Below are 22,556 nucleotides of genomic sequence, written 5' to 3'. Positions count from 1 at the left end.
GGCAGTTTATAGAATGCAACTCACGCACTTTAAAAGAGGCATCGTATGTCTGGAGGTTAATGTTTTGCTGTAATGCTTTGATCCAACATTGGGGGTTTTTTGTTTTTTTTGTTTTTTTACAAAGAATGAAGCAAGAAAGGTATCTGGTTCATAATACACCTGTTATGGTGAATAATTATATGCTGTCATACGATTTTTTCGGGAAAAAAATTGCAGTGGGTAAACTATGCAAAGAATAAAAATAATTGAGAAGACGGGAATTTGGTTCCACGGGTTTGTATTCTGTAACCGAATATTCTATGTACACAAAATATATCCACTGAACCACAATCATTTGATTTGGGCTTTGGACAATAATAAAAGACTTGCTTCTGGGGAAACCATACATCAATTAGTAGTCAGTTGTGCTCTGCTAATGAGATGGCAGTCTCAGCCAAAAATGACATTTTTTTTCTCCCCTGAAATAGATTGCTGAGAGTTTGATTAATCACAACACAAACATGACTTCAGTTGATGGCTTTATTTCCATATTGCTGCTGGTAACAAGTTCCACAACAAGGCAATGGCCTTCAAACTAAAAGATACAAAAGACGTAAAACGCATATACAGTACATGGATAAAATATTTTAAAAGAAGCACCTTGGTGAAAGAATATTGCTGCAGAACATGAAAGGAAAAGTGCAGAAATGACGCACGACAAACACTGAACAGGTAGTGCGATCAGCTAAGATATACTTTTTAAAAGCATTGAATTGTTTATGGTTGGGCAGGTCTGAGGTGCACATGCCCCGTTAAAGCCAATATAGAGGCACATCCTGGCCAAACACACAAATATGACTTTAATGAACCAGTACAATAAAAATGTTGCCTTCAATGTTGTTTCTGGTGGGCAAGAGACCTGTTCTGGGTGGGGTACAGGGACAAATAATTTATAAATACTAGGTATCTTAATTTTGAAATGTGTCACCTGGATTTTTTTTAATAATGTGCTCTGAAAAACACTTTGCAAGTTTCTTCATTTTTAGAGTTTCCCCAATAATGTGATCTGAAATGCACATCCTAAGTATAGGAGCATATGCATATTTATTAGGGATGGGCATTCAAGTGCATCAAAATTTCAGTTTTATTTGGATTTTTAAGGCTAGGTAATTCATTTTAAGAGTTTTCCCGATAATGAGCATGCACTCTGCATAAGTGCTGTAAATAGGGATGGGCATTCAATTACGTCCATTTTAAAGTAGCTGGCCTTACAAATTATTTTATTTGGAAGGCAAATTAAACTGACTCAACATCACCTCCGCTGATTGCACCCGAGTAGAGCACTCCAACAATCATTTCCAACAATTAATTACACTGGTCAACAATCTTTACTATTTTATTTTTAATCGGAGACGCAAGTAAAATTTTCGAGATTAATTTTTTTGGGCTGATTCTTTTTCTTTTGTCTTGAGCACATCAGCTTTTCGTAATAACAATGATCATGCAATTATAAACAAGTAAGACATAATACATAATAAAGTCGTATATTGAGTCATATTTATGATTTAAGGTTCAGCATTAGGTGGATTTTTTTTTCTAAAGCCTCATTTCTCAATTACAACGCATGGTAGAATATGTATGGGTCAAACTTAAAACCAAAAACCAAAATACAAGTACAGTATCTCAAAAACCTGATGTGCAACAAAAACAAATCAAGGCATATTTTAACTCTTCGTCAAAAATACATTTCGGGACACATATAGCCGAAATATTGCGATTGACCAGTGTAATTAATTGATTGCAATGCTCATCCCAATTAACATCCCTACTCAGCCACAAGCTTCCTGAGACGTTGCACCACCTCCTCAGCGGAGGACCAGGGCACCGTCACCGCCTTGAACTCCCCCGGCGTGGCCTCGTGGGTCTCGGTGATGAGGCGGTGCATGGGGAAGTCTCGCCGTGGGAAGACCATGTCCCGGGGCCCCATGGCGAGCGCCGGGCAGAAGTCGTTGGCGCCGTCGCCCACGTAGAAGACCCTCTGGTAGGGGCGCCCCCTCTCCTGGATCCGGCGTGTGATGTACTCTCTTACCACCGCCTGCTTGCACATGTTCGCAGGGCAACGCGGGCACTCGTGAGAGTGGAAAGGCCTCAGCACCAGCCGCCCCTCCCTGTTGAAGGTGGCCGGGTTGGAGAAGATGCGATGGAAGAGGGACCGGGTGCCGGCTCGCCTCAGCCAGGATTCGATGAAGAAGGTGTTGGCGTCCGAGAGCAGGACCACCTCGAAGTCGTGCGGCGGGCGGTTGCGCAGGAATTGGAGCAGCGCCAGCATGCCAGGGGTAGCGGGCAGCTTCTCCATGACGGTGCGGATGTCACTCTCAGTGACGCCCTGCTCAGCCAAATAAGCCAACACCCTTTGCATGTACTCGTTGTAGCGGCCCGGTTGGTACGTGTCCTTCAGCCAGGCGGGGAGATGCTGGTTGGGCGCTGTCTGCACCACCATGTCGTCGCTGGTCTCGTCCACGATGGTCTCATCAAAATCAAAGAAGATGAGGAAGCGCTTGTCCGGGGAGATACGTGAGGCCATTCTGCTCTCGCCGCGGGTTCGGGAGCCGGGGGGCTCCTCCTCGCCTGGGGGCTGGGGTGGGAGATAACAGCAGTTGAAGAACGAGTCCCCCATGACTGTCACACCTCGGTTACTGCATTCCACGCAGAGGCTACCAAGGGAAAACATTATTATTTACACAGTATTTCAAGATAATGACCTGAAAAATTCCCCAGTGGACCCGTGCCAGCTCATGAATAGTGAAAACCTACATATAATTGATGGCCGAAAAAACGCATTGACAAAATTATGTTTACCCCCACCCCCCTCTTGTATCATAAAACAAAAAATTCTTACTGTAAAACACCAAACAAAATTTCTACAAAAAGTGTGCCCCGAAATATCAGTTGCTTTTAATCCAGCGCCTGCTAAAAAAACACCAATAATTTTTTTTACGCCTTTTTAACATAAAAATGGCACTCTGTAGTATTTTGTTTAATAAAAAACATACCGTAATAACGTAATCAAATCGTAGAATGTAAAGAATGATTCAGTTTGTGCGTCATGATTACGTGTGTCACTGCACTTCCTCCTTTCCTGGCCACCAGAGGGCGGTGTAACCAGAATATTTTATTTAAAAAAATATATACACACACACACACATATACATTATATATTCATTCATTCATTTTCCGAACCGCTTTTATGCTCACTAGGGTCGCGGGGGGTGCTGGAACCTATCCCAGCTGTCTTCGGGCAGTAGGCAGGGGACACCCTGAACCAGTTGCCAGCCAATTGCAGGACATACATTTTATATATATATATATATATATATATATATCGTGTGACGGAAAAGTGGTTAGGACTGCACGACTGTCCATGTTTTATGTTATGTGTTGTGTTGATTATTTTACTTTATGTTAACTGTTTTGTGAAGCGCTTTGTTACAGCTGCCACTGTTTTGAAAGCGCTATATAAATCAGCATGCATTGTATTGTATTGTATATCCCCCACAAGCATGCCTATGCTCGCGCGCATACACACACGCGCGCGCGCGCGCGCAAACACGCACTTCTCAATACGTCAGGTTCGTTGGCGATTGCAATCTTTGTGAAAACAGTATTTCAATACAACTACATGGTGATGGCTCTTTCTGTCTTAAATTTTACTCACTGTAATGGGAAGTTGGATAAGGATCACGTGCCTGTGCGTTTCTTCAAGACGTCCTCCTATAATTTCTTTCGAAAATACACATGACAAGATATAGGGCAAAGACGTTACATGGCAACCACAGGAAATAAACGGCTTTTAATTTCAGTGAGGGTGGAACATTCAAGAATTCGTACGTCTTTTATCATTTGCTCTGCAGTGAAGTTTAGTGAATATGACACTTTCGCAAATGCGCAAAACCGGTTTCCGAGTTAGGTGAAACATTTGCGCACATTTTTCAAGGAAAATATCAACAGAGCTCGTTATGTATTGTCGTCTTTACCAGTCTACAGACTATGGAGATTATATATGTATATATAGTGTAACGTGCATTTAAAAAAACCAAACAAACATACATACATACTGGTGTGGGTCGGCACTCGTCGTCCGTTTTGAGGTTCCGGTCCCGTCGTATTGAGAGGAGAGCGTGGAGTTCGACTGGTTTTTATGTGACAACCGAACGCGCGGCCGCGTGCACGCCGCGACGAGTCCGCCCGCCCATTGAATGATAGAGCTGTGGTGCGCGTTCACGCGCAGTCAAAAGGTGGTCTGCGAAGAACTGGGCTTCACTGCTCGAGCGAGACTACACCAAATTTAATTCGAATTTATTTTAAGAATAAGGACTGCACTAGTCAAAGCCTGATTTAGGGCAGACTAGACTGGCATAGGCAGATCTTGACGGCTTTCAAGAAATAACTAGACTAGACTGCTAGCCTGCTCCAAAGAAAGTAATGGACCGTTACATTCAGCTTTATATAAATAAGAGAAGAAAAGGAATCATGAATGCTAAATTGAAATGGACTAGGCTGGTATAGAGTACTTAATGTAAGAATAGACTACGAGACTGGTTTAGCATGCTTCAAAAAGAGACCTGGACTTGATGACTGGAAGAGACAACGGTGCAAATGCAGTCTGTTTTCGAGCAACTCTGGATTATATTGGTCTAGTCTGCTTTCAAGAAAGAACTGGATTTCAACACAAATCTGGATTAGACTACCGGTACTAGACTGGTGTACTCTGCTTCTGATTCCAGTTTGCAGTTGACTTCATGAAGTGGACTAGCCAAGAATACACTTGTGGTTAAACAGCACAAAATATATACACTCCAGGCTACAAAGTGCAGTAGAGTAGGGTTACAGTATGATACTACACCGACACTCAAAACCAGTTTTCAATCATCCCATGTGAGTTCTGAATATTTATAAAAAGAGGATCATGTTAATGTGGGCCAATTTATGACCCGGCAAGTATTCTTCCAAAGTATGTCGCTTCATGGTAACCATTACAGCAAGGCAACCGAACAACTCGCAGCTGGTTCGCTGCATCGTGCTGAGCCAAAAAGGAAAAAAAGGTGAAGATGTTGCACAGCGTGTTATTTCTCAACCTCGTTCACCGACCGCCTACACGCCGGCGGTGAATCACGACTCTCCAGACCCATCCGCCTCACTTTAGACTCCCCCGCCCCCCTGCTGTAACACACACACACGTCGATCAAATTCATCAATAAATAATTTTGATGACTGATTCAACGCAGTAACCTTGTTTAATTTAAAAGTGTCAAAATCCTGAAAATTTTAGCCTCTCAACAGCAAATATTTTAAGGTTTCGGTATTCCTCCATGAAAGTAGATTGATTGTCTTTCCATTTTTTTTTTTCAAAACAAGACTTTTGCAAACATCAGCTTTAATTTGGAAAAACAAAAATCATGAACTGAACAATAACTGTTTGTGCATTTTCTGAAAAGCTTTAATTTTCATGTTGCTTAATCATCGGATCATATTTGGCAGTAAATTACCCGCCGAGTCTCTTTTATTAGCAACCCTCTTTTAACTAAGGCAAAAACATTTCATCAGTTCTTCAAGGTCAATGATCCTGAACACTATACAAGCAACTTAGTACTTATCTACCGAAAAAAAAACTGCATAAACAAATAGCAGATAAGAACTTGAGGCTTCACGTGCAGCCAGCAAGTGAACCTACTGACACTAAAAAACGATAAGATTGACATACTTCCACATGCTCACGTGCTCAGTTTTTTTGTGTTAGTGGAGTGTTGCTGGGCAACCAGACAAAAGGAGGCGGTCACACTCGTGGCTACTTGTTTTTACTTAAAGTTAGCAGTCAGTTAAATGTACAAGTTAAATGTACAAGTTATTAAAAAAAAAAAAAACAGAGGCCCAACTTCTCATTCCAAGTTCCTCAAATCTCCAGAGAACGTAAAAAAATAAAGACAAACCAGGACATTATAAAGCCGCAGATTTTGTACCAGATACAATTATAATAAAATACACAATAATGCTACATTAAGTGGTTAGAAATACAAAGGGTGACAGGGAGGAAAAAAGTATCATGATTTATCTTTTTAAAACATCTTAGAATATACAATGTTATTTTTTTTCTCGCAACTAGCCAAGAGTTTTAGTAGTAGAAAGTGCATTCTATGCAGCAAAGAAAGGAGGCGTATCATCATCATCATGACCATTTTTGCAAAACATGAAAATAAAAAAATGTACTGCAGACAGAGATTGGATGGCCAAGTGTGTGGTCAGCAAAGTAAGAGGATGCTTTTTTTTTTTTTTCCAAGGACTAGAAACATCCTCTTTTTTGTTAGGGTCCATTCCACATCACCCACTGTTCTCCTCCTTTCCTCGCCCTTACAACAACAAAAAGAAAAGCCAATTTCGCTTGCAGCCCGGACTGTGGCCTGTTCCACAATACAATCGCAACTTCCCTGCGCCTTGCCCACGCAGCGCTAAAGTGCAGAGAATACACACACAAAGAAAGAGGGAGGGAAGGAGGGAAGGCATCAGATAAGACAAAGAGCCATATTGCAACTGGATGATGAGCTGATCGTGAAGTGGAACTAAGAGCCACACAAACACAAACTGCAGGTCCAATCCATCAGATGGGGGACGCCATCAACCACTCTGGGCTGAATACTGTCGAAAGACAGTCACGGTCAATTTAATGCTACTGTCTGCCCAAATACGAGCTTATTGGTATCAAACGTGTTCCAAAAATAGCACTGCGCAAAAAAGGATGTTTATCCACCATTTTGACACTGTAAACCACATTTAAAATTTGGTTGTGTGCCAAAAAACCCCACCAAAGCCGGGATTTTTTTTGGGGGGGGGGCCGGATCAAGTAACTATCCGGTCCTCCGACTGCACCATAATGGCATCGTTCATGAGTTTGTCCAGGAAGTAGCCCGATAAGTAACAAACAATTTGATCAACCTTCCAAGAGGTCTGTGCTCCCCCGAAGGATTTGCGCAGATAACAGTCAAAGCTCTACGCCTTTTAAAGCTAATGACATTCACACCATCGGCGGATACATTTTGTCACCAATGTAATCGCTTGCGCTTGTAACCGACCTGATTGCGTACAAGTGACAGGGGTGGGGGGGGGGGAGCTTTTGGGGGGCATTTTATCCACCGTGGGGTGGCCAAAAATTATAAGCAAAAACACCGAACGTCTTTCTGCGTAGGCGACATTCAACAGGCTAAAAGAAGGACCCGTGCGGTCCAAAGGTCCAAAAACGACCTTCCAAAACCATCACAACGCCAAAGCAAACCGAGCAACTTGTGCGCGCGCATGTGTGTGAGTACAGTGAGCATGTTAAATGTGCTTTAACATGACAAACCCGTATTATTGACAGCAGTGTGGCAGAAACGGGAGAATAGGAGGGAGGGTTTGGAACCGACCGGGTGGCAATGTGGGACGAGAGAGAAGAAGGTTGCACTCAAGGACACTTTGATCCTCTCCTCTTTCATCTATAACTGCTTCAGACAACAAAGTGTATGCAGAAAAGTGGTGAAGATTGCACGACTGTCTGTGCCCTTTGTGTTGTGTTGTGTTATTTTTGTTATTTTGACTTCAAAATGGCACCGCGAGAGTGGCTGCCTTTCCAGCAGCTCCTATATTTTGTTGTTCTACTTCTTCCTTTCATAGCTTTGCTGCTGTGAATTGGGAATTTCTCCATTGCGAGACTAATAAAGGTTTTCTTATCTTATCGGTTCTTGTGATGCAAAACCGGAGTTTCTTCACAATGATCATATCGGGTCCGCATTTGAGCGGTGTCGCTTGCGATTCGGTTCGGGGGGGGGGGGGGGGATATGACTGAAATTTGAACAGCGAAGCCAAAGTTAAGAAATTGCATCTACGGGAATGGAAAGCACCGTTGAACCACAATGAATCGCATTACATCATAGCCAAGAGCTCCATTTTAAGTCCCAAAAAAATATGTATATTTAAAAAACTAACTCTTCCCCTCTCTCTCACACTGGAGTCCACGGCACTGCGTTCTTGCGCGACTGGGAGAACCAGCGACAACATTCACAGAATATTTTGGACCTCCAGGGGAAAAAAAAAAATCCATTCGCAATCCACTTGAGAATACTTGCCACTTGTAAAGCGTGTGTAGCTTGTCTTAAATAGGGAGTCCGTATCAGTCTTTCAAGCACATGTAAAAATGTGTTGCAGAGGAGCACCCTGACATGAATCGGCTTGTGGTGGGCTGCTCAGAAGGTCCGAGATTTGAACAATGGATTCAGGGAAATGCTTTGAACAACACGGGCCGGCTCTATCATTAAGCCACGTTTCCACCAAACAGTCCGTTTAATTGGGTTCACCGTGGTTTGGTTTGGTTGTTTTGACGTACTGGAACAGACAGGAACGTCAATATGACCGATTTTTTAAAAATACCCACTTTTTAGACTTCTTTTCGTTACTTTTTTTTTTTTTTTTAAACAATCTTTCAGTACAGTACCGAGGCCAACTGATTTGCCTCATGGACTAAAATGTGAAGGTTGGGAAGTGTTATCAGCCTTGCACTGTAACTTCACATATGGTTTGAGAAACAAATACACAGCAGCTCAACCTCTGGCCAGAGGAAGCGATAAGAAACAGCAGACTGTTCTGTGTTAATGCTACACTTGTTTGCATTGGGGAATCTTCAAAAAGACACCGTTGTTGTTGCCCACATTTCACCCGGGTCGGACAAGACGAGGTGATGCACCAGAACCACCGCCCCCAAATTCTTCTGAATCAAATCCTACAATGCAAACATCCTGTCTTGGCTGTGTTGCTTCAATGACAGTTTTCAGACAATAATTTGCAGATGACCGAATATTTGGCACATTCCTAACTGGAACCCCAACAAAAGGGTGCGGACAGAGTGCCAGTGCCGGATATTTTAGATTTTTTTTTTTTTTTACAATCGATTAAAAAACAAGCATAAAGACTTGCTCAGTGAAAACGTAACTTAACTTGGTGCCAGATGGTGTGCGTAAACGCAGGACTGGGTTTTGCTTACAAAAAAAAAGGTGGCCCACTGAATCCAAGAAGTTAGTGATGGTTTGAGTGACTGAGGCAGCGCCCGCGGGTTGTGGTTCACAATTCAGTGATGTTGAGAGGCTCCAGGACCCTTTTCAGCAGAAGCCATGTGGTGCATGTAAGTGCTATCTTCATGCCCACAGTGGTTGAGAGGCTCACTTTTGAAAAGGGCCGGCGGAGGGGGCAGGTGGGAGACCGGGGGCACTGCCAGGTGGTGGTGGTGGGCGTTTGAAAGGTGCGGTTGGGAGTGTTGGTGCGAGGAGGCCGTGTGGAGCTGCACGTGGGGGAAGGCGTGTCCCAAAGGGCCTCGCAGGGGTAAGGCCGCCCCGGGTGAGTGGATCCCCTGGGTGGTCGCGCTGGTGACGGCTGGCGAGGTGGCCGCTGAAGGCCCGGGACCAGAAGACGACGAAGAGGGGGAGGTGGAGAAAGTGCTGGCGAAGAGGCCGACCGGCACGGGTGGGCCGCCGGGCTGCAGCACCAACGGGCTGGTGACCCGGAAGCACTTCTCCTTGTGCGCCTTGAGCATGTTGGAGAAGCGGAAGCGCTGGCCGCATACCTCGCACGGGTACGGCTTCTCGCCCGTGTGCGTGCGGCGATGGCGCTTCATGTTGGGCCGGCTGGTGAAGCTCTTGCCGCAAATCTCGCAAATGAACGGCTTCTCTCCTGTATGGAGAAGAAAATCATTATTATGGTGAGGGACGGTTAAAGATGAAAACAATGGAATGGAAATGGGGATGACAGCAATGAACGGGGGTAAACTGGACATGTTACTTTAAACTGAATCTCACGCTCCATTGTGGCCAAGGGTAGAATTCTGGGTCGGTTATTGCACATTTTGGTGTTGTAGAATTAACATACCCACATCCTTGGATGCTGGATGGGTTAGCCTGCATGCTCAAAGCCGCTAGCTCCAGAGACGGTCGATGTTAGCTAGAGCAAGCCTTAGCCGGTTGACGACACGCATGTCGCCGCCACGCATGTCGCCGCCACCTTGAGTAAGTTTGGCTCCAAGGTCATGACAACACATTGGATTGTGTTGTTATAAACATCAGACATGCACCTATAATGCCAACCACGTGGTTGGCATTATAGGTGCATGTCTGATGTTCTTTTCGAATCAGGGGTTTAACATAGAGACCATCGCGAGACGCTGTCTAACATGAAAGGCACGAAGATTGAAGGCTCGAGGTCTAGAATATCAATGGAGACGGACGGCCGCCTGCCTGTGTTTTGCTCCACATTTTATTGGTGATACTATCACAAAATGACCATACATGGCGATACAATCCATTTCATCCTAAGAAAAATGTGTAAATTGTTTTCTGGAATATTCCCGATGATCGTCCAACTAAACATCCCATAGTTACCCCTCCCCATGCAACCCTGATTGTGACGCCCAAAATTTGCATAAATATAGCTTCTATTTTTCTATCAAACATCACGTCTTGTTCCCGGCACGTCTTTTTCCTTAAATGCTAATAAGCCTCCATCTCCATCGGAGGGTCTGTGCCGCTGAGCCGCCCACTCGGCAGGAAGCTATTACAAGTGACACTTTGAGGAGACGGGAAAATGTACAGTCGGAGCAGCCACTCTCATTAACCTCCTCCACGCGGGTATTCAATGCGCTTGCCGGCGCCCACGCGGCCGTCCCTCCACCGGCTGCTGAAGGGCTCTCTGAAACGCCTTCATCTGCCATGTCGCCGGCAAACCAGCTCGAACATTAGAGAGGTGACAGCCATCTTGTGTAACCACAGTCCATTATAGTGGGAAGAATTTGTCATGAATCTGCTTGTGGGGGGTTGAACTCTGTATTCTAACGCAGTTCGTATTCTAACGCAGTGGTTCTCAAAGTGTGGTCTGCGCAAATGCTCCGTGGGGGAAGGAAAAAAAAAGATTGAATTAAATGTTCAAACTGCGCATAATGTTACAGAGGCTGAAACCTTGTTTAATCCAGTGCAGTACATTTGTAAACTCATTCACTCCCAAAGACGTTTTTTAACGTCTTTTCAGATTTGGTCCAGAATTGGCTGGTACTGAATGAGTTAAGTATGATTGAGATGGAGTTAAAATTTATTTTGGTACATTTTTGTAAATCTAACTTATATAGGGAATTTCCAGGCCACAATTTTTTGAAGATCCTCACCAGTATGAGTAGGGTATTTACTCTTTGAGAACTCACCAATACCGAGTATTGATCCCTCTAGTAATTTTGATATCTAAAATTTAATTTAATACAATGACAACAAAGGAAAAAACAACAACACTTTCTGATGTCGATGATGATTCGCTGACATGGCAGCTTGACGCAGTTTAGAGCCAGCTACTTCCAAGCAGGACTTGATGTCAGATTTTCTTTACCTTAAATATCGGTGGATAGTATCGGCAGCCTCGACACGATACCAAAAAAAAAAAAGGCTGGTATCGACCTGAGGCCGATACCTAGTATCGATACTCGCCCACCCCGACATGACCTCAGGACGATATTTCAACACAGTGTTAATGTTCAAACTGTGCATTATGTTGCAGTGGCTTGCAATGAATTCAAACATAGATTTCTGCTTCATTTTTGCTCCTGTATTTTAAAAATCATCATGGTAGTTGTACTTGCAGAAGTGCTGTACGTTAAGTATTTTGTGAGGTGGTACTTGATGTAAAAAGTTGGGACAGCCGGTCATGCAGACCTTGGCTGGGTGTGTCCTTTCCCAACAGCAAGTACAGGAAAGGAATCGTGTAATTACATATCACAAATAGAAGCTGTGTGGAATCCTGGAAAAAGGCTCGTACCGCAAAAGCTTGGTTTGGGAAAATGGCGAGGTAGCAGGCAGAGAAAATCAGAGGGATGGAATCGGCAGCATGTGAGCGGCTAGTCATTACATACTCACGCCACTCCTTCATGTTCCGCAGCCCCTCTCATTACAACAAATGGGCGACGTCTCACTACAACATGCATTTCAACAATGTCACACCCGATTCTTCTTTTAGACAGCAGAAGCCACATTTTCACCTAGCGGTCCAGTTTGGGTTGCCATGGTACAGTTGAGAAGGATAATTCTTCACCAGATTTAAACAGAGTGACATCGTGGAAGGTGGTCATGAATTCGACACAGAAGTGGAAAGCCGCGCATCGATCAAAGACCGCAAATGTCTTGAAGGCTGGAGTCACACCGCGTGTCCAAGTTGCCGTAGGACTCGAAGCATGCAGCACTTCCGCGTTCGGTGGCAGGTGGCGTATTAATTTGCGGTCGGCATTGGAGGTGGGGTGACAACATGGGAAATGTGTTCAAATTGAAAAGTTGACACTGAACAAAGTAGCACACATCGTCTCACATCAATGTAAGACTGGAGGAAGGACAGATAGGAATTTTTAAAAAGTGTTGTGGTCCAATCAATAAACAATACACCGCACCGACTACTGCTACGATGCACCACAATGAAGCCAACCGTATTTCTTTGGGAAAACTGGGCTGGAGAAATCAGTTGTCTTAGTACCCGAAGCTGGAATTTTAGAAATGCAATTGGCAGAATAAAAGCACAATTTAGGACCACAAACACTGCAAGTAAACCAGATTTCTGGAGCAGAGAAAAGTAGGCGGCGCAACATATGAAAAGTGAGCCCAATAGGGAGCCCGAACCAGATGCCAGGAACTAAATTTAGTTGGAAGAAAGGCCCCGTGGCTCAAAAGTCAAGCAAAGCACGTGATCACTTCCTCACCTGTATGCGTTTTCATGTGCTCGTCAAAATACTGCTTCATGTTGAAGTCTTTGCCGCACCACTGGCACATGAACTGCTTGTGTCCAATGTGGATGCTCATGTGTGAGCGCAGCTGGTACTTGTACTGGAAACGCTCGTCGCAGTTCTGAAGGTTCACATCACATCAAACATACATCGGGTCATTCAAATTCCTCAAAAATCAACGCAACGCAAATGATGTTCGCAAAGTGAGACTGCTCAGTGACAGCACCTGGCTAAAAATTAAAAGGCGGCGGCGGCAGTGTGGGCCGAGACCACCGAGGAGAGTGGCCTAGATGCTACACGCTGCTAAAATAAGCCAGTAATAACACGCTACAGGGGGAGGGTGACGGCTCGCGTTTAATTAGAGCGGCTCCACCCGTGCACACGTCTGAAAGGCCTCGGGTGAAGGACAACGCTCCATCTGTCCACTTGAATTCAGAAAGGCGGATTACAAGGAAGTTAGTTCGAAGGAAGGAAATTGGCGCCTCCGCTGCATTTTTGGTACCGTCTTGTCAAGATGAATGGTTAGTTGATCAATTAAAGAGGAGTGACTCAATACGCTTAACCTAAATACTGGTGGATGACATCGCAATCGATGACAAAGAGCCTATCTGGGTGGTGTTGTGGTGCAGCGCTTGCAATATGACAAAGCGGCTTTTGTTGGGCCACAAATACAACCTGACTGGAGAGTGCGAATAAATATATACAGTAAATAAAATAAAATAAATATGCCTCCAACATTGCTCTTTTCTTTTTTTGGGCAATACTTCTGTGACACTTTCAAACAGACTGATGGGTGTGGAGTGCATCTGCTGCCAAGTATCACAGAGAGCATTTTGATGAGCATGATGCAACAATGGCCCATGCTTCCGTCAGAACACAGAGACAAAAAAAAAAAAAAGGTAAAGTGGTAGAGTGTAAAAAAGTGCCATTGAGTTTGTACCGAAAAACACAAAGTGTGAACTGGCGATGTCCTACCTCGCAACGGAAGGGCTTCTCTCCAGAATGCTGCAATGAGTGCACCTTGAGGGACATGCTGCGCTTGAACGACTTGCCGCAGGTCTCGCAGGTGAACGGCATGTCCTTGGTATGTGCTGTGCATGTTGACAAGTAAGAAATAATTTTGAAAGACAGAAAGGGAGCGCGAGTTGAAGCCAAACAACACAACAATGAACTGGATTTGAACTCGGCGTAGTACGCAAGACATCAGTTCAGCAAGACACCTATTCAAAACTGAACAAGGGGTGACCTGAAAAAGAACCTGACAAGTTCGAGTTTCTTTTCCGTTTTAAATTACTGTCAAAAATCAATCGCCACACCATTTTTCTCACTATTCACAATGCGCTCATTCATTTCCTATCTCATTATTGTATCATTTGTTTTCATATTTGGTCTACTCCTCCAAATTGACTTGCGATTAATGGTGTGTGCATATTTTTTTTTACATTTGGGTTTGGAAAGTTAAAACATTTCCTAAAACATCCCAATATTTATGGACCTGACCGTTTAAGCCACCACGATGATATTTGTAAGCACATCGATGGAACTGACCATTATACGTTAGCATTAAGCTAGTCGGCGTGAACGATGTATAACAATGGAAACAACATATGTTGTATTTGCGTGTCATCTGGGCTGTTACACTTCACTCACCAACCATGTGCTTGCGGACATGGGCCATGGTGTAGAACTTTTTCTCGCAGATCTCGCACGAGAACTTCTTCTCGGCGTAGCCGTGCACAATCTTGATGTGCTCGTGCAGCGACCATAGCTTCTTGAAGGATTTGTTACAGGAGACGCACTTGAAATAACACATGAAGAAGAACAATTGAAATGGGCGATGATAAGAGATGCATGTAATAAATAAGTAGGAACCGCCCCTCATTTTGTGTAATGTGGATTTCCTTAACCTATACTATAGCTCCCTCAACTGGCTGAAAACGAGTCCAACAACACATACCATTGGGGAAACCGGCAGCCCTACCACGACTCACTGTACACTCATCTGAAACCGTCCAAATCAAACATCGAGCAAACAACTTAGCCGTGAGCACACAGATGCCGAAAATCTGTATTGACGTTCTTAATGTAGTTTTAAATTGAACCAGAAGTGAAATATGGCTTAAGCCAACTGAGTGATCCTCGTCCAATTTGTGGCCCTTACCTGTCAACACAGTCAAATTTAACAAGTCGTTTTCAATGCATTATCACCATTGAGACACCATGTAATATCCTGAAAATGTCTTCATCGTAGATGTCCAATTTTTCGTTTATTTTGATTGCATGACAGTTTGATTTGAAGAGGCTTGGGACCAAGCCCTGCCACAAATAGCGAAACCCGCGAGTAAGTGACGCCGCCGCTTACAGCTTATCATTGCCTTAGGAGGCCACAAGATGGTAGCAAAGTACTTTTTTTTCTCTTACGGACGCACTTCAGAGTTCCCTGACGATGCCAGGAGAGGAATACTTTTATTGATTTGGCCTGCGCAGGAAAAAAGGGCCAGAGTGTGTGTGTGTGTGTATTTTTTAAAGTAAATAATGTAAGATAGGTTTAGTAAATTGAAAATGAATTTGTGAATGCCGATGCACAAATATGCTCAAATGTACAATGTTTTCAGTTGAACCTCTTGTTTGTGTTTGCCTGTCATTGTTCAAGATATGCGATGATGAAAAAAAAGACACACACAGACGTGTCTTCTCACCTGGATGTTCTTCTCGCAATCGGTCTGCTGGTGCAAGGCCAGCTCGCTCTCCAGGACAAACTTCTTGCCACACTTGTCACAGATCTGCATCCTCCTGTGCGTTACGTTCATGTGCTTCTCCAGGTACCAGCGTGTGTTGAACACGCGAGGGCACTTTTCGCACGCCAGCATCTCCTTCTCCCCCTCAGCCTTGCCGCTCGGGACCATGACGCCCGCGGACACCGGCGGAGTGGAACGGGCAGAACGCCGTTGGATCTTTGCTGTCTCGGGGTGCTTCCGTCGCCCCCTGGTGGTCATTCCTGAGGACGGCGAGTTTAGAGCCGTTCGGAGACTCTTCCTCTGTGGCTGGCCGGAAGCGCAACTCGCACTTCTGTGGGCCCTTTTTGACCTCGTTCTTCGTCTTTCGATCTCCTCATCCTCGTACACATCGTCGTAGGAGCTCTCGTCTTCAACCTCTTCCCCATCTTCATCATCCTCGCTGCAACCTCTTTCCAAGTCGTCTGCGGCCGTATCGCCTTTGTTGTCGCCCTTGGAAACGTGGAGGGTCTGATTGTTGAGATTTACCTCCACTATGATCTGCTCACGCTTAAAACCCTCCTCCTGTCCGTCCTCCTCTTCGTCGTCATCTTCGGTCTCCTCTGAAGTGTCCTCATCCTCCTGCGTGCGTATGTCTCGTCCTGCCGCACCCTCACGGAAATACTGCTGAGCGCTGTCAGCCGCCGTCTTGCTCGCCATTTTGTTGTCCACCAGTACAGAGTAGGGCTTGCCACCCGCCTCCCTCTTGTAGAGCTTTCCCGTCAGGTCCACCTCTGGCATGGGGGGTCGGTAGTAGGACTGTGACACCTGCGGCCTGCGGCCCTCTTCCTGTGACATCCCGCCCAGGCACGGGGCAGAGACCTCCTGCTTGAGGCTTTGGCAGGATTTCATGAAAGGTTACGAAGCTGAAGTGGCTCCACAAAGAGGGGTAAGGTGCACCGAACCCCCACCTTCCCTCAAGAGGAAGGAGGGGATGGAGGTGTATGAGACAGTCAACCGGATTCAAACAACGCGTCCATGTCATCCAGGGAGGGAAACCACAACGGAAAGGCGTACAACCCGTCACGGACGCGCCTCCATAAACTTTAAAATAGCAGTTGACGAAGCTTAAGTTCACTTCCTGTGAAGGGCAGAGCAGGTAAGGTAGAAGAAAGGAACACCTCACGTCTTTCTGCCATCTGGGGCCATGAACAGAGCATCACCTACAAGAAGCAGAAACACACACTGATGAGTTGGGGGGGGGGGGGGGGGGAAGAGAGAGAGAAAAAAACTCTTCCGCTGTTATGATACGAAAAAATAAAAAAGTCTACAACAAAACGACAGCGACGCCCATGAAAGTCACAACCGCATTTGCGCTGCTGCGAATACAAGGGCAAACCACAAGTCCTCAGAAATGAATGGGTGTGCACTCAATTACAAACAATACATGCTTTACATTCTGTCGAAGTTGAGCGAGGTCAACAGACGACCAGTGCTCAAGAATCATCCATCTAGTCATCCATTTTTGGAACCATTTCATCAAAGACACTTTGATGAAAATAAAAACATGCCTATTTCTGGATCGTCACTAAAAACACATTTTTTCGCCCAATTAAAAAAAAATCTCTTGGCTGCAATATCTGCATTGTATCAGAAGCGAAAAATTTGTATCAGGACACCTCTAAATATTAACAACATAGATTTACACTTGTAGGGTAAGTAATAATGGTACAATCTTTCATTTGATGAATCTGCAAAATGAATGACAGCCGCCTGGCTATTATAAACATCTTTTACAACATTAAAATGTCGGGATGTATCTACCCGCTGGATTATCCATGACAACCAAATAAATTTGACAAAATTTGAAAAAAAAAAAAGGACCACTTTAACCCTTTCATGCACCCTGTAACCTGATAACATGATAAGCTGTCCACTGTAGTAACCGCTGTCCTTGAAAGGGTTAATATGTCAACGACTGCCCCCCCCCCCGCCCCATTTGAAAACAACAGTGCACGTTACCTTCAAACGCCACCATTTAAGACCTAAAGCCTGGCAAGGACTGTAACCACAGCAATGCTCAAAACATAAAAAGGCTACAAGAATGACTTGAAGCGCGCACACATCCAAGCACGTGCGTGTACCCGGCTGACTGCGAGTTGACCTCACACAACCTCGCAACCGGGCTCTCCATTATCAGTGTTCAGCGGGGCGGGTTGCTCGCTTGAGAAGCGGCGGCAGAAATAAGCAACACCACGTGTCTGTTCTTGCAGAAAACACCCCATTTCTTGTACCATCGCTGTGTCGCAGGTATCTTATGCGGCGCTTGCATTTATAAAACAACATTTACGACACAGGCGACAATCAGTACAAAGAGAGGACAGTGCAAACAAAAACCACGAGAGACAAGGGTTAATGGTTACCTCGACTAGAGGCCAGTATAGCATATCAGAATTCAACTGGGTTCTGAGGCATGTCGACGGCGATAAAGCCAAAATAGCCTCCAGTCACCATGTGATCCAAGCATAAAATTGTCCGAAGGGCAGTCAAAAAGTAACGAGCCCATTTGAACTTGCCCACGTATAGTTCATATTTTTTCCCCTGAAATTTCAACAGTGTGTTATAAATAAACCGTAAGAAAAAAATTGTTTGAAGTAGCTACTTTGTGAAAGACATTTTGGAAATGGCATCATTGTTGGATGTCCGCTAGAAGAGCTGTGATTGAATTCCTTGTTTTGGAAGACGAGCCACCGAAAAAAATTAATAAACCAAAAAAAAAAAAAAGGTTTAGGGAGATGCTGCAATAGGCCACACCACTGTCAAAGAGTGGTGGGCAATGAAGATTGATGTTTAAGGGACTGTATGAACAGTATGACAGTTTTATACTGCCCCCAGGTGGCCAAGACGGGCACACCAGAAAGATAGTGTACCAAAAACTGTTATATTCGCTGCTAACCATCCATCCATCCATTTTCTAATCCGCTTATCCCCTACAAGGGTTGCGGAAGTGCTGGAGACGATCCCAGCTGTCTTTCGGGCGGGAGGCGGAGTCCATTCTGAACTGGTTGCCAGCCAATCGCCGGCGCACACAAAGACGAACAACCATTCGCGCTCACAATCACACCTAGGAACAATTTCGAGTGTTCCGTTCCGTTAACATACCATGAATGTGGGAGGAAACCCGAGTACCCAGAGAAAACCCACGTAGAACATGCAAATTTCACACAGGAAGGCCAGAGCCAGGATTGAAACCTGCACCTCTGCACTCTGAGGCGGACGTGCTAACCAGTCGACCACAGTGTTGCACTCTATTTGCTTTCATTTTTTTTAAATTAAGCCCTTTGTTGTTTTTTGAAGCACAACATTATAATTGTTATTTTAGTGTCACTAAATTGACTATTCTACGTGGGCAACTAGTTGATGAAGCGCAGCATCCATGAGTGAAAATACAATCCAACTGTTTACTGTCCTTTGAGGTGCTCACGGTCAGATACTTTATATCTGAGAATATTAGGTTTGGACAAGTTTAAGTTAAATAAGGTTTCCAAAAGAATAACCGATTTTCAAAATAGATGTTCATACATTGGATTAGTTTTAATTGAACTTCTAAATCTGGCTAGTGTTTTAAATCGCAGAGAAAAAAAAGCACAATATTGCCCCCTTTCAGTCATTTTTGTTTGCACGAGTTTGACAATTGATCATTTCATTCAAAAGCACCAACAGAATCTCCTTGTGTACAGTATGCCGAGACGTCCTGAGAATGGGAGTATAACAAGCACATGGGAAAAGCGAGCTTGGTTGTGATGGAGCGACTCGGCCGTATTTGACACAAAGCCGACTAGATTATCCCGAGTGGGGATGACAGGGGAACACAAACTGCATGAAAAAAGCCCCCACTGGCACGCTAGCAGCTTATAATATCCCATTTTGCCCTTCACAAATTAACCTGATTAATACGCCAAACACATGTGCGGCATGCGGTTACGCAACACCCGTATTGAGCAAAAATGCCTGCACTGCTTCATATTATCGTCGATGAGTCATTTGAGAGTTTCGCTCAGTGTGAAAAAATGCACTTTGATGTGGCTTCACAATATCTTTTGTACATTGCAGAGCTAATTCCTCTGTGTGTCTATTATATATATTTTTTGATAAATGAAAAAAAATGTAAAAATCAGCTGATCTTAAGTGATCTGGTTAGCAAGCGATATAATTCTTCTCAGCCATATCAAAATGTTCTATTCGACTTCATTTGTGCCTCAACTGATACTTGCAAGAAGCCAAAACTGGTTTCATATGGAGTAGGCCGCAATGTAACTCACACAAACACCGAATAGAATGAGAGAGTGGCTTTCAGATGACATGGAAGCTTCATACTGCAAACCCACACCGCAGTACTATGCGCAACAACATAAAATGGGGCAAGTGTTCACAAGTGTGGAGCTGACAGTGACCTGGGAAGCACTCAAGCTCGCTGGCGCTCAGACTTTAATGAGCTTTTCACCGCTTGTAGGGAAGTAACCGTGCGAGGGTTCACATTCCACACTCTTGGCAAACTCGTAAAAACCGAACCCTCTCACTTTGTGCCCTGCTGCACGGGGTCCCCAAAGCGTCTCTAAGTATTGGACTCCCAATCATGTCGTTCGGGAACGATGAATATTATAAGAATGAAATCCTAATAGAGGTACCGGTATATTTTTTAAATGTATTATTTATTAAAGAAAATGGTCATAATGGTATTGGGGCGGGGGACACTTGTGTAGCCCACTATCAAAAACCAAGACTTTATAGACAAGGGGAAAAGTCATTGGGTTCACTTGATTGCTCACACCAACATCAGGGAGGTCGTTTCACTTAACCTGGATTGATGACTCAAAACAAAAAACAAAAACGATTTCAAACCACAAAAGGAGACTTTTAGTGGTTTTGAAAGAGTGACACTCTAAAACCACGGTATACCTTGGAACTGGTAACTGGCGCATGCCTACACCTAATTTCCTCATATCCTTATGTAATTTTACAATTTTTTCCCCACAACATTATGACTTCACAAATAAAATTATGCTTCTCCCACACAGCATTACAATTTGTTCCCCCTAATTGTTATGACTATTCACCCATAACAATATGACCCCCCCATACATTTATAACTTTCACTCATAACATTCAGACGTTTTGTAGGCGAAGACGTGGAAAGACTAATACTTCCTCAAAAATCTGTCAAAATATGAAATGTCATCGTTGAGAAGCTATTAAATTAAAAACAACATATGAGCATCTTATTTAAGTGTTCAGTAAAGTCTAGACTGGGCCCGACTTGCTTTTGCCATTGGGGAGGTGGTTTACCACCATTCCACATCATTTTTTTTTAATTATGGCTGCAGTTAGGTTGTGTTTTTCCACTTCCTCTGGTCGATTGCTGGCAATGCCAGTCAAATGGTTCTTCGCGTAGTAACCGAGAAGGGAGCAAAGGGTTAAAACAAACGCAGAAAACTGCACCAACACAGCACAGGCCCCGGTTAACTTGAGCTACTTAGCATGCTCAGCTACTCCCCCCAACAACTACATTAACCTGTACGCACATGACAAGCTAACTTGGCTACGTTAGCAGAAAAGGGCATGTCAAATTTTCCAAGACAGTTGCACCACCGGTCAAAATGTTACACTAAAAGGGCTAAGTTTAATGACGTGTTCCCAAAATAATTGCGAGGAGACTTTCACTTTTGTCTTTTAACCAGTCCAAATCACGCCAACACTATGCTAGTTAGCATAGAGCTAACAGTAACGTCAAATATTTGAGCAGCGGCAACTCAACAACGTCGACACGGCGCGTCAAGGAGGGGAAAAAGTGTGTCAGCTTTTGGAAAACTTCATAAATAAAAACAAAACACAAACAAAATACCATATTTGGTTTATGTTACTAGTCGAGAGTCTACGATAGGAAGGTTACCTATAAAATGTCAAATAATAACAACATGAGGTGTTGTATTGACACCCCGGGTCGACGCTGTCACTAAGTCGGCCGCTCACTTGAGCCAGTCACCGCAGCTTCACCACCGGCTACCGGTGAGCAATGAGCGCATCCTGCGCGTGTCATGCATCTAAGCCAGGCGAGATGAAGTTGCGGTCCGGCTGGCTAACTGGCTAGCTGGATGGCTGACTTGGTTGTTTGCTTGGCAGGCTTACCTCTACGACCTCCTCCCGGAGCCCATGCAGGCACGGTAGTTCACGATCAGGGTCTCATGCGCTTCTTCAACCGTGGGAGGGAGTGAAGAAGAAGCCGCTGTCCCGAGATGAACCGAGACGGGAGCCCACCGGCGACCTGAGCCGCCCCGCTGGCGCTACGTGGCCCCGCCGAGCTGAGTTGTTCGCTTGTCGCTCTGACGTCGGCGTCCCGCGTTCATCCCAGTCAGGCAGGCCAGGCCGCCTTCGCTTCGTCGTCGCCGCCGCCGTCTGGAGGACAGGCGCGCGGCTGTCTGGGCTGCGGACGCGCGCGCACCCACCAGAGATCCGTGATGGAAGGTTGAATTCATTAAAGAATGAATAGATTAAATGACAACAATCCATCATGCATCTGACTGCCTCATGCGCTTAACTATCCTCAAATGATGAATATTGTTGACCAAAAGGGAATGGTAAATTCCATCACGCCAGCCAAATGGTTAAAATTAAATAACTAAAATCCCCTCTATTTGAATTATTAGCCTTTGGGATTTTAATTAGGATAATATATTTTAAAATGTATTTAAGGTATTCAGTGTAAATTATTTCTCAAATTATTTAATTCATGAATGATAAAGTTGATTGGTTTATATATGTAGGTATCTACATACAGTAGATATATTAGATATCAGTGGGTGTATGTGGGAAAGATACAGACATACAGTATCTATCTATATCTATATAGATAGTCTGTTTCTTTCTTAACAAACCCATTAATACCGTACAGTATCTGAAATTAGAAATGAACCTCCTTGGTATTGCACACAACAGCCCTCTCTTGTGGCCCAAAATTATAATGACGTGCAATGGAAATTTTTGGA

The 22,556-nt window shown here is 44.4% G+C and overlaps 2 protein-coding genes across 7 annotated transcripts; both read right to left on the bottom strand.

Moving 5' to 3' along the window:
* Positions 1–505: 505 nt before the first annotated feature.
* Positions 506–4,235, bottom strand: phospho1 (phosphoethanolamine/phosphocholine phosphatase 1). Of its 6 annotated transcripts, none has more exons than XM_086133028.1 (3): positions 4,095–4,235; positions 3,695–3,759; positions 506–2,693 (listed from the first exon to the last, which is right to left on the bottom strand). In XM_086133028.1, exon 3 carries the CDS (start codon positions 2,654–2,656, stop codon positions 1,805–1,807), a length of 852 nt encoding a protein of 283 aa, XP_085989154.1. In that variant the 5' UTR covers positions 2,657–2,693; positions 3,695–3,759; positions 4,095–4,235; the 3' UTR covers positions 506–1,804. The 6 variants fall into 6 exon arrangements, with proteins under 6 accessions (XP_085989154.1, XP_085989157.1, XP_085989152.1 ...); XM_086133031.1 differs by having other exon boundaries at positions 506–2,614; XM_086133026.1 differs by having other exon boundaries at positions 4,091–4,197.
* Positions 4,236–5,454: 1,219 nt separating this feature from the next.
* Positions 5,455–21,972, bottom strand: znf652 (zinc finger protein 652). Its single transcript, XM_086133187.1, has 6 exons — positions 21,700–21,972; positions 15,499–16,736; positions 14,450–14,597; positions 13,775–13,890; positions 12,776–12,920; positions 5,455–9,726 (listed from the first exon to the last, which is right to left on the bottom strand). The coding sequence occupies exons 2-6, from the start codon at positions 16,423–16,425 to the stop codon at positions 9,128–9,130; spliced, it is 1,935 nt and encodes a 644-aa protein (XP_085989313.1). The 5' UTR covers positions 16,426–16,736; positions 21,700–21,972; the 3' UTR covers positions 5,455–9,127.
* Positions 21,973–22,556: the final 584 nt, after the last annotated feature.

This window comes from Hippocampus guttulatus, chromosome 16, assembly GCF_054856545.1.
Source record: "Hippocampus guttulatus isolate MCC_2025c chromosome 16, RoL_Hgut_1.0, whole genome shotgun sequence".
In the NCBI taxonomy this organism is placed as follows: domain Eukaryota; kingdom Metazoa; phylum Chordata; class Actinopteri; order Syngnathiformes; family Syngnathidae; genus Hippocampus; species Hippocampus guttulatus.
The sequence above is the reverse complement of the archived record's forward strand: the minus strand, read 5'-3'. Positions and strand labels throughout refer to the sequence as shown.

Coding starts and splice junctions, on each gene's coding strand:
- phospho1 (XM_086133028.1), bottom strand. CDS start 2,656: ATGGGGGACTCGTTCTTCAACTGCTGTTATCTCCCACCCCAGCCCCCA.
- znf652 (XM_086133187.1), bottom strand. CDS start 16,425: ATGAAATCCTGCCAAAGCCTCAAGCAGGAGGTCTCTGCCCCGTGCCTG. Junction 14,598..15,498: donor ATTGCGAGAAGAACATCCAG/GTGAGAAGACAC, acceptor TGTTATTTCAAG/TGCGTCTCCTGTAACAAATC. Junction 13,891..14,449: donor TGTCCGCAAGCACATGGTTG/GTGAGTGAAGTG, acceptor CAACATGCACAG/CACATACCAAGGACATGCCG.